Raw genomic sequence first — 13150 nt, 5'->3', positions numbered from 1 at the left:
GCCACGATGACGATGACAGACAAGCCCTGATGACCAGCCAGTACGTGCTTCCGAGGATAGGTCCTCAGCCCTTGCAGGCCTAGGCTGAGGTCCTGCACAGGAAGGAGGGTGGGGTGGGAAGCAGGGTGGGCAGGGGTCAGGTGATGCTGTCCCTAGTTTAAGGATGAAGGGCACAGAGGTTTCTTCTTGATGGCTTTTCAAACTGTGGGTTGTGGCCCATTGTGGGGTTCGTGAATCAGCTTCATAAGTTGTGACTCACATTAGAAGAAATCGAATGGAAAATGCCGAAGCAGTAGCATACTGCATGTGGTCAGGGCAGTACCGCTTCGTGGGGCTCTTGCTCTGCCTTCGTGCTACATGGACGTGCGCACCCTGTGTAGTTGGGTAAAACGGGTACCTTACCATGGGATGCAGCGTAAGAGCAACTGCTTCCAGCCGTCAAAGGATGAGAAACAAGCTTGAGTAACAAACTATAGAAATGATCCCTGAAAGTATAAAGGAGGAAAGACCATCCATTGGAAGAAAGACAGTCTCTTCAATAAATAGTGCTGGGAAAATTGGACATCCATATGCAGAAGAATGAAACTAGACCACTCTCTTGCACCATACACAAAGATAAACTCAAAATGGATGAAAGATCTAAATGTGAGACAAGATTCCATCAAAATCCTAGAGGAGAACACAGGCCACAGCAACTTCTTGCAAGATACATCCATAAAGGCAAGAGAAACAAGGGCAAAAATGAACTATTGGGACTTCATCAAGATAAGAAACTTCTGCACAGCCAAAAAAAAAAAAAAAAAAAAAGGCAACAAAACTAAAAGACAACCTATAGATGGGAGAAGATATTTGCAAATGACGTATCAGATAAAGGGCTAGTTTCCAAGATCTATAAAGAACTTCTTAAACTCAACACCAAGGAAACAAACAATCCAATCATGAAATGGGCAAAAGACATGAAAAGAAATCTCACAGAGGAAGACATAGACATGGCCAACAAGCACATGAGAAAATGTTCTGCATCACTTGCCATCAGGGAAATATACATCAAAACCACAATGAGATACCACCTCACACCAGTGAGAATGGGGAAAATTAACAAGGCAGGAAACCACAAATGTTGGAGAGGATGTGGAGAAAGGGGAACCCTCCTGCACTGTGGGTGGGAATGTGAACTGGTGCAGCCACTCTGGAAAACTGTGTGGAGGCTCCTCAAAGAGTTAAAAATAGACCTGCCCTACGACCCAGCAATTGCACTGTTGGGGATTTACCCCAAAGATACAGATGCAATGAAACGCCGGGACACCTGCACCCCGATGTTTATAGCAGCAATGGCCACAATAGCCAAACTGTGGAAGGAGCCTCGGTGTCCATCGAAAGATGAATGGATAAAGAAGATATGGTTTATGTATACAATGGAATATTACTCAGCTATTAGAAATGACAAATACCCACCATTTGCTTCAACGTGGATGGACCTGGAGGGTATTATGCTGAGTGAAATGAGTCAATCGGAGAAGGACAAACATTATATGTTCTCATTCACCTGGGGAATATAAATAATAGTGAAAGGGAATAGAAGGGAAGGGAGAAGAAATGGGTAGGGAATATCAGAAAGGGAGACAGAACATAAAGACTCCTAACTCTGGGAAACGAACTAGGGGTGGTGGAAGGGGAGGAGGGCGGGGGGTGGGGGTGAATGGGTGACGGGCACTGAGGGGGACACTTGACGGGATGAGCACTGGGTGTTATTCTGTATGTTGGTAAATTGAACACCAATAAAAAATAAATTTATTTAAAAAAAAAAACAAGCTTGAGGATGACACGGAACAAAATTACGGCCACGAGGGGGCACCCTCTCTCCTGCCAGAACCGTTTCCTTTTGTTGCCATTGGGGCGTTTTTTGAGCAGTGGAGACGAATGCACTGCACAAGGCGGGCCCTTCCTCCTCCCCTTGCTCGGGCCTTGGAGCCTCCTGCTGGCGATGGTGACCGCTGATGGCATGTCACCCTTTCCTGCTGAGTTTCCGTCCCTGAGCCTGTCTGTGGTCAGGAGAGCTGAACTTGTCTCAAGGCACACGTCTGTTTGGCCAACTCCTTCCCGTCCCTCTGGGGTTGGTCACCTTGGCATCCCTGGGGATCCCACCCTGCACGCTGTCTACGCTCAATCAATGTCCAGATTACGTGCTCTGGCTGAGCTGGCTTTCTTCCCACGTGCCCCCAACAGAGCACATGACCAAGGGTCCACTTTAGAACCAAGTGAGAATAAAGTGGTGGCCAGGGACAAGGCAGACGGTGGGGAAGTCCCCAGCCATACAGTCCAGGGGCCCATGCCTGCCTGGATGAGGGGTCATGGGGTGGGGTGTCCCCTCTGGCCTGGTCTCTTTAATAGCTTCCTCTCTCAAATCAAAATGCCTCAGCTGCTTTTTCATGGAATTACTGTACAACTTCAGTCCTGCAGAATGCCGGGGGGACAGATCCTCTGGCTTTTGGGTTTGGCTGAAGAAGAAAGGATGCCTAAAAAGCCCCTCAGGTCCAAATGTCTTGCTGACAGACTGCCTTCCTCAGGCTGTTTCTTGGCCTCACTAAGAGCACGGTGAGAAGCGCTGCTTCGCCCAGTTACCCAGGGTCCAGAGTCCCCAGGCCAGCTTCTACCCGTGGTCAGAGGATGGCTCTGTTTACAAGTCACTGCTCAGTACAGCCGCCACCAGCCTCATGGGGTCACCTGGACTCTAACTTCACCACAATTTTTAAAAAGCCAACAATTTGGCTCCTTGGTTGCACCAGCCACACCTCAGGTGCTCAACAGCCACTGTATGGGACAGCGTAGACGTGGGACAGGTCCGTCCCGTAGATGGTGCTAGTGAGCCGCTCGGGCTTGGAACGCAGCGCTGAGCCATGCCACGGACCACACTCCCCGTGGCATCTGGGGGGCATTTTCCCATTTTACTATTAAAAGTTAATTCCTGGTAGTTCTTTCAGTCACGGGCTTCCTTTTTTGCCTAAAAACCGAGAGATGAAGAGCACCTCTGGTATTTTGATTTCTGATTTCTTAGTAACCATGGTCCGACCACAACACCCAAACCTGCATGCCCAACCTCAGAGCCGACAGCCAGGCGGCACTGTGCAGGCCTCTCCAGCTCTAGTCGGAGCCGCCTGCTGGTCGGGCTGTTTCTCTGAGGCTTTCGGGTCCTAATTCAACCTCCACGGCCCCCCATCATCCACCAGTGCTTTGCAGTTAGGCTTCTGCCAGCGGCAGGGACTGCCTCATTCCTGGGTCCTGGGGCTGAAGGTCCATCTAGGGCTCTGGTTCTGGAACGTTGGGTGTTCTGGAAAAGCAAGCAGGTTGATGCACTCTGACTTGCAAGATAAACCTGTAGTGGGCAGGGCCGCTGCTTCCTGTCTATTCTTCCCCTAGTTCTATTTAGAAAATGTGTTAAGTATTCCAGAGGCAATCTAAAACATATGATTGGGTGGTTGTCGTTAAGTTTTGAGTTTTGTTTCAAAGAAAAGTAATGTCGTAATGCCCTTGAAAATGCTGAGTGCTACAAATGGGCAGATTAAAAAAAAAAAAAAAAAAAAGACAAGCTGGCATTTTGTAAAGTGACTGAAATAAGATTCTGGCCTCCAGAATGGGCGGTGGCTCCCTCCTCCAACTGAGCTGCAAGTCTTTGACTGGAGAGCTTCCTGCTGGAGAGTGGCGATGACCACGATGACCACGCAGCTGTGCTTTCTCAGATGCGCGTCCCCGCCCTCCCTGCAAGGCTGCACACAGTTGTGGAGGGGCCAGGGCGAGGCCTGTTTCTTCCCACGGAGGATGAGTGCTTGTACTTCCCAGATCAGAGGGCATGGCCGCATGAGCGTTTGATAAGGCTCAGGATGTTCTAACTCTGTTCTGTGAATGGGTCCCAAATGACACAGGTGGCTTGTCCCTGGGAAAAGCTCATCTCTCAAAGCCCAAAAGATTCCCAAATGAAAGGCTGGCTCACCCCGAAGGGATGTCTTGCCTTAAAAAGTCTCTTTCAGAGGATGGGTGCTTTGGCTTACCTCCCTCAGTATTTGGATTGGCCCATCCACTTGTTCATCATCCGTTAGCCCCTGTGTGTACCTGCCTTATGTCCAGAGGCACACACGCTACATAGCCTCACGGCTCCTGCCCTCAGGGAACATCTCATTTGTTTGTATCAGTGTGGTGGAAGGATTTGAACTAGTTCGTTCAAAAAAGCCTTGAAGATCCACTAGCAGCCTTTAAAGTTTCTACTAGAGCCCCTGGGATAGGTCCATACTCAGCACGCAGTGCAGGGAACACTGGCTCTGCAGCCAGACAGCTGCTGGGTGACTCCAGGGGCATGAATGTTCTTGGGCAAGTGTGCTCATCTCTTGACCCCTCTGCTTACTCATCTATAAAGGATGAGGGCTGGACAGCTGGGTGCTGCCCACCCAGTGCCTGACACCTTGCCCTTAGGAAGAGCCGTAGGAGCCAGTATGCCCAGCAGACTTGCACCAGCCATGACAGGAAGTGGCTGAATGGGGTGCAGAGTCAGGGGACAGAGGCCCAGTGACTCAGCACAAGGGCAGCTGCTTCTGGGAAAGAAGTGGAGTCTGCTCCTCTACTTAGCAGCCTTTTCTGCTTGGGGGAGGTGCTGAGGAATAGACCCCAGCAGGCATTCCTCTGACTCCTATCTTCCAGGTGTTCTTCCCCAGAAGCATCAGTGTTTCTGGGTCAGGGAACCAGAGGACTCTGAGTCACGTGGGTTTAGGTGGCAAAGCTGCGTCAAACTGTCTGGCTTCTAGGAGATGGCTGACCCATCTCCTAGAAGCCCTCTGGTGCTCTGGCAACGACAGAGACCTGGGTTTGTTTCCTGGATGTGCCAGTTTTTAGCTGTGTGCCCATGGGGCTGTTATTTTGGCCAGGGTCCTCAGTGTTGCTGTCTATAAAATGGGGATATTACCTACTTTATGGGGCTGCAGTGGCTATCCTGTTAGGGCTGCATGCATACCCAGAACTCAGGCCACAGCATGAACTTTGTGTCAGTCCAGACCCAAATGGCTCCAAAGAGACAAGACTAGTGAATGAAATAATGTTAGGGTACAAATGCCACCGTCCTCAGTGGGCTGCCTGAACCAGACCAACTTGTTGCTCCTCTTCAGTTTACAAATAAAAACCCTCTTAGGTCCTGACAGATGATTACATCCACAGCCAGGTAGCAGGGAGTGCAGAACATCAGAGCCACTGCTTCCTATCTTCCCCCAAGTTACATGGGTACAGGCTGGTCATGTGGATTCTGATGTACAAGGTAGGGGTGGGGATGGCTGGGTATCTTACGATCACCAACCAAGGGCTCTCAGAAGATAGTCAACGGAAACACGGACCACATCACAGAGAGAGAGAGGCAGACTTTACTACTTCAAACAAGCTCATTTCTGGGACAAAGTGACAGAGCCTCTCTGCTGGTGAGTCTTCTGATTTTTAGAGTTAAAAGGCAGGTACTAACCTCAGGTTGCTGGGGTCCTCTGATCCCTGCCTGCAGTGAAGTACGGGGTAAAATGCCCATGCTTTAGAGCTTGGCCGATGCTCTCGGTTCGAATTCCACAACCGCACCACAATTAGAGAATTGTAAAAGCGACTGAACGAGGTTCTAGCACTGCAAGTGCTTGTAAGCTAATGGTGCTGGTAGTGCCTTCCAAGGAGATGGGGAGAGTCTAGCCACTGGCCATATCTGCTCAGTGAATAATCTGATTCTTGTTTTTTGTTTCTTTTGCATTATAAAAGGTTCTCAGATAGCTGTTTACTTTCTTTTCTCAATGTTAAGCCAATATGTCACAGCAAAAACTTCAGACAGAAAAATGTAAAGGGAGAAGGGAAATAAGTCATTATGAATTTCACAGCTAAAGGCAAACTGCTGCTCAACTGTGCATTTTTTTCAATGTTTTAAAAAATACAGTCAAAATTGGGGTGCCTGACTAGCTCAGCCAGTATAGCATTCGACTCTTGATCATGGGTTCAATCCCCATGTTGGGTATGGAGCCTACTTTAAGATACACACACACACACACACACACACACACACGTGTGTATATACACAAATTATAAATATATTTTAGAAATATATGTATTTAAAATATATACTATAAAATATATATAATCAAAATCACACAGCTCATTATGGATTCTTTTTTTTTCCTTTGGTGGGGAGGGGCAGAGAGAGAAGGAGAGAGAGAATCCCAAACAGGCTCCACACCCTCACGACCCTGAGATCATGACCTGAGCCTAAACCAAGAGTTTGATGCTTAACTAACTGAGCCACCCATGCGCACCATCATCGTGGATTCAAGGTTCCACAGACTATGTGGCGGAGGGACTCAAAGGGCTCACAAGCTCTCAGAACTACAGGCGGGTACATGTTAACTCCGAGGAAAATTTGTGCAGCTTTTATGAGACTCTCAAAGGGTTTATGATCAAAGAAAGTTAAGAATCATGATCAACTTCACATTCTTTTGGTCATCTATTCATTGTGATAGTAACAGCCAATGCTAATTGTGGCAAGAGTAAGTCAGGCAATAATGGAGATTTGATATGACTTTCAAGCAAAGTGAAGCCACCTGTTTCATATTCTAAATGGTGAAACAAATGTTTTTGTCCCTGCGTGAAGCAGGACATAAACATCATCATCTGACCTACCTAACCTAGCAGCCCACAGAGCTGGTGGGGCATGAGGACTACAGCTAGCCTATCACCCTTACACATCTTACATTCTGCGGTCTGAGTAGGGACCTTTCGCTGAGTAATCTAATCCCAAAGGCAAGGTCCTTCCTTGGAGAGAAAGGGCGCTCTGTCCCCAGGAGGACCAAGGTGGTAGCGTCAGGGCTGATAACATCTCCAGTCAGGACAAGTCTTCCATTAGATTAAAAAGGAGACATGATGTCTCCTTATATACGCTCTTATCTGGCCAGTTGGTATTCTGACTTTGCTAAACCAAATGCCTGTTTTTCTTGAGAAGCCTTGAGGTGCCAGTGGGATATGGCACTGGGTCACCAGAAATGAGCCTCTGGGTTCTTGGTATCTGCACGTCACTGGCTTGGAGCCCCAAGGCCCATGCTGCCACAGCCAACCCTGCTCCCATGCCAGAGGGAAGTGACGGTCTTGAAAGGCTGGGAGCCCCAGGCAAGAAAGGCAGCTGTTTGGTTTTTGCTACAAGCCTCTCTGCAAGGCTGGCCCTGGCCCCCCTGCAAGTGGCCCACCCATCTGGCATCCCATTTCAACCAGATCTTTCATTTGTTAAGGGAGACCCTTTGGATCTAAGCTGCTAGTCACAAAAGCTAAAGTAATGGTCTCTTCCGGGGATCTTAAAAGATTCCTGAAGATGAGGAAATCTTCAGGAAACCAGACCCTGGTGGTGGAACGTGGCATGCCAGGTGATGGAGAGCAAGCTGGGCTGGGCTGTGAGCAGAGCTGCCTGACCCCCTGGCCACCACTGGCTCAGTCACAGTGCTGGGCAGCCATGCACTTCCTGTGCCTGGCTTCTCTTGCATCTAAATCTAGGCAGTGGAGGGCAAGAAAAGAGAGGTGGGACTATCTCCCCAGGTGGAAAAGTCCTGGTCATCCCCCAAGCCCCTTCTGGTCTCCATAAGTCTCCTCAGTGGAGCCCCCTGGAAGGGGATAATGCCTTAGCTTCCACAAAGAGCAGTTCAGGGGTCGAATTTCACAGTAAATGAAGCACAGGATGGGTAGGGAAGGCAGGCCTGCCCACCATGGAGCAGTTCTGCACTTCCAGAAGGGCACTGCCCCCACTCTAGTACATGGTCACCTTTGTTTCAAGACCAGTTGGTTTTCTAGATCATGTGCAGGGTCAGTTATGTGTTATCTCCCAGGTGGGTGAGATCCTTAGGATTCAGGGGGCTAATTATGGGTTCTTCATCCTGCCTGAGCAGTTACCCCTCGGCACTGGCTGTCTCCAGGCTACTGGACCACGCTGTTGCTGGGCACAACATAAGTAGGTTCAAGAGATGCCTGTTTGCCCCCTAAAAGGGGGCAACAGGTTTGCAGGAGGGCAGAAGGCATCACCCTCAGCCCTGACCATAATCCCTGTGTTTGCCTCCCAGGTGTTCACGTGAACGCATGCCATGGCTGACGATGACTACATCGATTCCGAGTTCTTCAACACGTCCAGTGACAGCAGCGAGGGGCACAAACACTTCCTGGAGTTCCACAAGTTCTTTCTGCCCTGCGTGTACGTGGTGGTGTTCATCTGTGGCCTGCTGGGGAACTCCCTGGTGCTTGTCATATATCTCTTCTACCAGAAGCTGAAGAGCCTGACAGATGTGTTCCTGATGAACCTGCCCCTAGCTGACCTGGTGTTTGTCTGTACTTTGCCCTTTTGGGCCTATGCCAGCATTCACGAGTGGGTCTTTGGCAAGGTCATGTGTAAAACCCTACTGGGCATCTACACTTTGAACTTCTACACGTCCATGCTCATTCTCACCTGCATCACCATGGACCGCTTCATTGCCGTGGTTCAGGCCACCAAGGCCTACAACCAGCAGGCCAAGCGCATGGCCTGGGGCAAGGCCATCTGCTTGCTCATCTGGGTGATCTCCCTGCTGGTTTCCCTGCCACAGATCATCTATGGCAAAGTCTGTTATCTCGACAAGCTCATCTGTGGTTATCACGACGAGGACATATCCACTGTAGTTCTTGCCACCCAGATGACACTGGGGTTCTTTCTGCCACTGCTGGCCATGATTGTATGCTACTCAGTCATAATCAAGACCCTGCTACATGCCCGAGGCTTCCAGAAGCACAAGTCTCTAAAGATCATCTTCCTGGTGGTGGCTGTGTTCCTGCTGACACAGACACCCTTCAACCTTGTGAAGCTCATCCGTAGCACAAGATGGGAGCACTACACCATGACCAGCTTCCACTATGCCATCATAATCACAGAGGCCATCGCCTACCTGCGGGCCTGCCTCAATCCTGTGCTCTATGCCTTCGTTGGCTTGAAGTTTCGGAGGAATTTCTGGAAACTTATGAAGGATATTGGCTGCCTCCCTTACCTGGGGGTCTTGGGTCAATGGAAGTCTTCTGAGGATGCTTCTAAGACCTATTCTGCCTCTCACAACGTGGAGGCCACCAACATGTTCCAGCTGTAGGCCTTACCTGGGCTTGGAGAACTGCTCAGGAACTTATGGGAGCACGGCTGTGTGCTCTGGAAAGGAGGAGGAGGGCTTTGTTTATGGCTTGCACATTCTCATGGAGAAGTCACCGAATGCTGTAGCTGGTGTGGGATGCTGCTTCTCGGGCATGAACACATTCTGCTCTGCTCTTGAACCCCTAGGCCTAAAGCTCAGTGGGGGTGGAGGGGGGCGTGGCAGCAGGGAAGCTCTAAAAACTAGAAGGGCTTTCCTTCCTCTATCCCCAAGAATGCTGGCTCCAAGGGAATGATGTGTGGCCCTTAAGACCTCAGGTTCTCCTTCACAGGGTTGGAACCGGATGCCAAAGGGGTGGAGGGGAGGGCGTGTCCACACAGTTCCTGAGGGCAGGTGATACTCCAGGCTCCCCAGTTCAGAAGACTCCTCTGGCCACTGGGAAGCAGAGAAATTAGAGCAGCCATGAAAGTAAGTGCTGGGCTGCATGGCTCAGACCTCAATCACCAGGCACCTGATAGAAATGAGATGAGGCTCTGTCTTGCCTTGGGGTTGGGTCTTTATAGAGAGAGATGTTTCTGTTCTCTTTGATTAATCCTGGAAGAAGGAACACCAAAGAACATGAGAGGGCCCAAACAAATTAGTCAGCTGAGGAGTCCAGGGGTCTACGGAATATTAGGAAAACGTGCAGAGTTAAAGACTATCATGAATCGAAGCGGCATTTCTGAAATGGATTCTTTGGTGGGTTTGCTCATTTAAGAACTAAGTTGTCCAATGCCTGACACACTCAAGCACATATAAATCATGTATCCTTGTATATAGAATACCAACACGCACGTACCAAAGAGCATATGATTTTTGTGACTAAGAAATAAAAGCTTTTTAAAGTCTCTAACCTAGTTTATCCTTAGGCACATTCTACTTTAATGTGGTATGTTTGGAATATACTGAAAGTGATTACTTATAGGCTCAGAGCATAGGAAACAAGTTAAAGTTGTAATCTTCTAGGTGCTGCTCTATGAAGGAAATGAAATATACCAGTGATCACCCCTTCACTGTGGCTTTCAACCTTCTAACCAAAATGTGAAGTACATTTGTGTAACCTCAGTAATATGGTCACAGGATGAGGTGATTCTAAATGTCAGACACCTGCGTATGTTTATTAGATCCTAGCAATCTGCTTGACAAGTCAAGTCGTCTTTTTGGCTCATGTTTCACCAGAACCACTCATCAAAATGGAGAGAACCAATCACCAACAGTGAAAGAGACTGCACAGGGTGGTGGGCCAGACCTGGCTTAACAGTTTGGCTCTGGGGCCTGGATTGACAAGAGTGGCATCCTAGCTCTGGCTCTCACTAGTTGGCGAGACCAGTTGGTAATGTCTTTAACTGATTTTGTTTTGGTGAAACATGGATCATAACTGGCACCTGCCTCTGGGGAAGGCGTGGGGAGAACTTCAGATAATGCCTACACTTAGCACAGGGTACATTTGGGGGTGGGGCTCCAAAGATGGCAGTAGTGGGACAAGAACCAGTGACACACGGAGACTGCAAGTTGTCCTTTGTGAGTTGGCAAGGTGCGGGAGCGTGGCACACGCACCCCAGTCCAAATGAGCACAGGTCAGGCCTGGCAGTGTCTATGTGACCCTCCCTACGGTCTTGCACTCATGCTTAAATGCACTCATGAGGACAGCTACTTCCACTGTATACAGGCCACGTGGACCGAGACCTTCCTTGCTCAACAAAATCTACCCTTTCTATGGTGACAAGACTGACTTTTATCATCTTTAAATTGGCTTCAAATATCAAAAAAAATAAAAAATAAATAAGAGCAACGGGAGAAAAAAAAGAAATTGGTCTCTAACTAGGAGTTTCCATCACCCTCCTTTGCGCGTTCATCTTAAAAGTTTAGCACTTCTGATAGAGGAGCCGCCAGCCCCTGGCTTCCATGGAATGAGACAGAGTCCCTACCTGGAAAGGAGGATGTGAAGAGGTGGGGAGCCAGGGGCCCTGCGGCACCTCTACACATGCCCACAAGGGAAGCAGTGTGGTGTGATGGGCAAAGCAGGGCTCTGGGGGCACTTGGACACTAGCTCGGTGATTGCTCCAGCTCTGTGCATCCTTGGGCAAGCCACTCCACCTCCTCAAGCCCGGTTCTCCATCCACACCACATCACACCCTCCCTCCAGGAGCACTCATGAGGCCTGGATAGTACACTATGTGGGCCAGGTTGGGGCCTGCCTGACCAAGACCTTAGAGGGGCAGCTGCTGGGGCTGCTGGCTTCTCTCTAACCAGGTGCCTGCCAGGCTGAGCCAAACAGGACCAGGCACCCATCAGGCCATGCCCCACCCCAGGCCTATGTTATATGCCCTCTCTCCAGGCTCCCTACACAAAGGCTGTGCCCTTCCTTGTGCACCTTAGGAAAACCCAGGACAGCACAGCCATGGAACCTTCTTTACCTTCCTGTGTCTTCTGTCACTCATCGTCCCTGTATCTCTGGGCCCTTATCTGCTACACCTGAGAGCAGATCTTTCCCCAAGCCCTCCCCTGGACATACAGCATCACCAGCAACAGAGGCTGCCACAGCCCACATAAGTTACAGAGGACTTCTACGTCTTGACTTTGTTCTGTCCACATAACAGCCCCAGGAGGTGCAAGTTCTCAGCCTCAACCCTGCTCTGCTCCTACCCCTGACTCTGCTGCTCCCAAGTACCAGACATGATGCGGTAAAGGTGGGGGGACTGCGGAAGGGGGCTGGGCTGCCTTGAGTGTTGCTTCAGGGTCTGAGGGTTAAGTCTCTCCCCCGCTGCCCCTCCCACCCATGTTCCCAACACTTCAGGGGGTGGGAAGGATTAGAGGTCCTGGACGGCTGCACTGAATTGAGACGTGGTGAGCAGGGGGTGACCCCGATTCCAGGGGCTGCCTGGGAGCCAGAAGCCCTGCTGATTGCAGTAGGCATTTTGGACTGAGGCATTAGTGATGCAGGAAGAGCTAGAGCTGCCCCTGTAGGAGGGGTGGAGGCAGGGCAGGGAGCACAGGGTCCAGGAGTGGAGGGAGTGCTTGCTCTGACCATCTCTACCAAGTACCCCTCCAGGCAGTGCCTGTTCTGGGGGGCCTGGTCCTCCACAGTCTGGGGTAATTCCTAATGCCTTTAAGGGGGAGGCCTGGCACCATCACCCACATTTTTTAGGTGAGGAAAATAGTTCTGAGAGACAAATACCTGCTGAAGCTCATCACAGCAGAGAGAAGGCTAGGACTCCAATGAGTAGCCTTCTTCTCCGCTGGCCAACAGAGGTGTCCTCCAGCTGATGGACTTAGGTACCCACCAGCTCTATATTCATTATCAAGGGTGGAGATGGTGGGTTAACCCACACACAAGATAGCTTTCTAACCTCAACCATCACTACCATATCCTGTTTTCATGTTGTTTCTGAGATGCAGGCATCACATCTCCTGGCTGGTGACAAACTCACCATAGCACCCCCCCCCAGGAAGCCCCAGTCATAAAGCAATTACTGGCAAAGGTGCTCTGAGGCTCAGGGTCAGTGACTGAGTTTGGCTCAGTATCACTGGGCACCTGAATAGTTTGCCTTGGAGAAGGGATGGGGAACTAGGTACAGTGCACAACAGGAGAGACAGGCACAACTCAGCCTCTGACACACTGCATGTGGAGCATCACAGAAACAATGTGCCTCCGTGGATGGCTTCCCAGGCACCAGGCACTGGGCTCGGTGCTTGACACACATCCTTCTCATCAAATCCTCCTACTATTCCTATGAGGTGGGTGGTCCCCATCTCTTTGTCCAGGGCAGGACCTGCGTTCAGGAGGCTGCAGCACCCAAAGCCATGGAACCTGGCGGTGGTTGCTCAGACTCTGATCTGGTGTCTGATTCCAGGGCTCAAGCTCCTCATGGGCAGTATGCTTGTCTGGTAGCAAGGGGGGAGGCCAGGCCTGGGTGGAAGCTGAGCAGAGGCCAAGGGACCCAAGGCCTAGCTAGCCCTGCTAC

At 50.2% G+C, this 13150-nt stretch overlaps 2 protein-coding genes across 6 annotated transcripts in view; one reads left to right on the top strand and one right to left on the bottom strand.

The window, feature by feature from the left end:
- Nucleotides 1-13150, bottom strand: part of FYCO1 (FYVE and coiled-coil domain autophagy adaptor 1) — a 73646-nt gene that overhangs the window by 19468 nt on the left and 41028 nt on the right. Inside the window, exon 15 of one of the 5 annotated variants that reach the window (XM_038566673.1) lies at nucleotides 9523-9740. The exons of the other annotated variants lie outside the window; for them this stretch is intronic. Coding sequence (XP_038422601.1) covers nucleotides 9704-9740 — 37 coding nt within the window. The 3' untranslated portion in view covers nucleotides 9523-9703. Of the gene's footprint in view, nucleotides 1-9522; nucleotides 9741-13150 lie in introns of those variants that run through there. 5 annotated transcript variants of the gene reach the window in all.
- Nucleotides 5291-10038, top strand: CXCR6 (C-X-C motif chemokine receptor 6). Its single transcript, XM_038566674.1, has 2 exons — nucleotides 5291-5453; nucleotides 8103-10038. Exon 2 carries the CDS (start codon nucleotides 8124-8126, stop codon nucleotides 9147-9149), a length of 1026 nt encoding a protein of 341 aa, XP_038422602.1. The 5' UTR covers nucleotides 5291-5453; nucleotides 8103-8123; the 3' UTR covers nucleotides 9150-10038.

The sequence above is a fragment of the Canis lupus genome, chromosome 20, assembly GCF_011100685.1.
Source record: "Canis lupus familiaris isolate Mischka breed German Shepherd chromosome 20, alternate assembly UU_Cfam_GSD_1.0, whole genome shotgun sequence".
Taxonomy (NCBI): domain Eukaryota; kingdom Metazoa; phylum Chordata; class Mammalia; order Carnivora; family Canidae; genus Canis; species Canis lupus.
This window is presented reverse-complemented; position numbering and strand designations above follow the sequence as displayed.

Coding starts and splice junctions, on each gene's coding strand:
- CXCR6 (XM_038566674.1), top strand. CDS start 8,124: ATGGCTGACGATGACTACATCGATTCCGAGTTCTTCAACACGTCCAGT.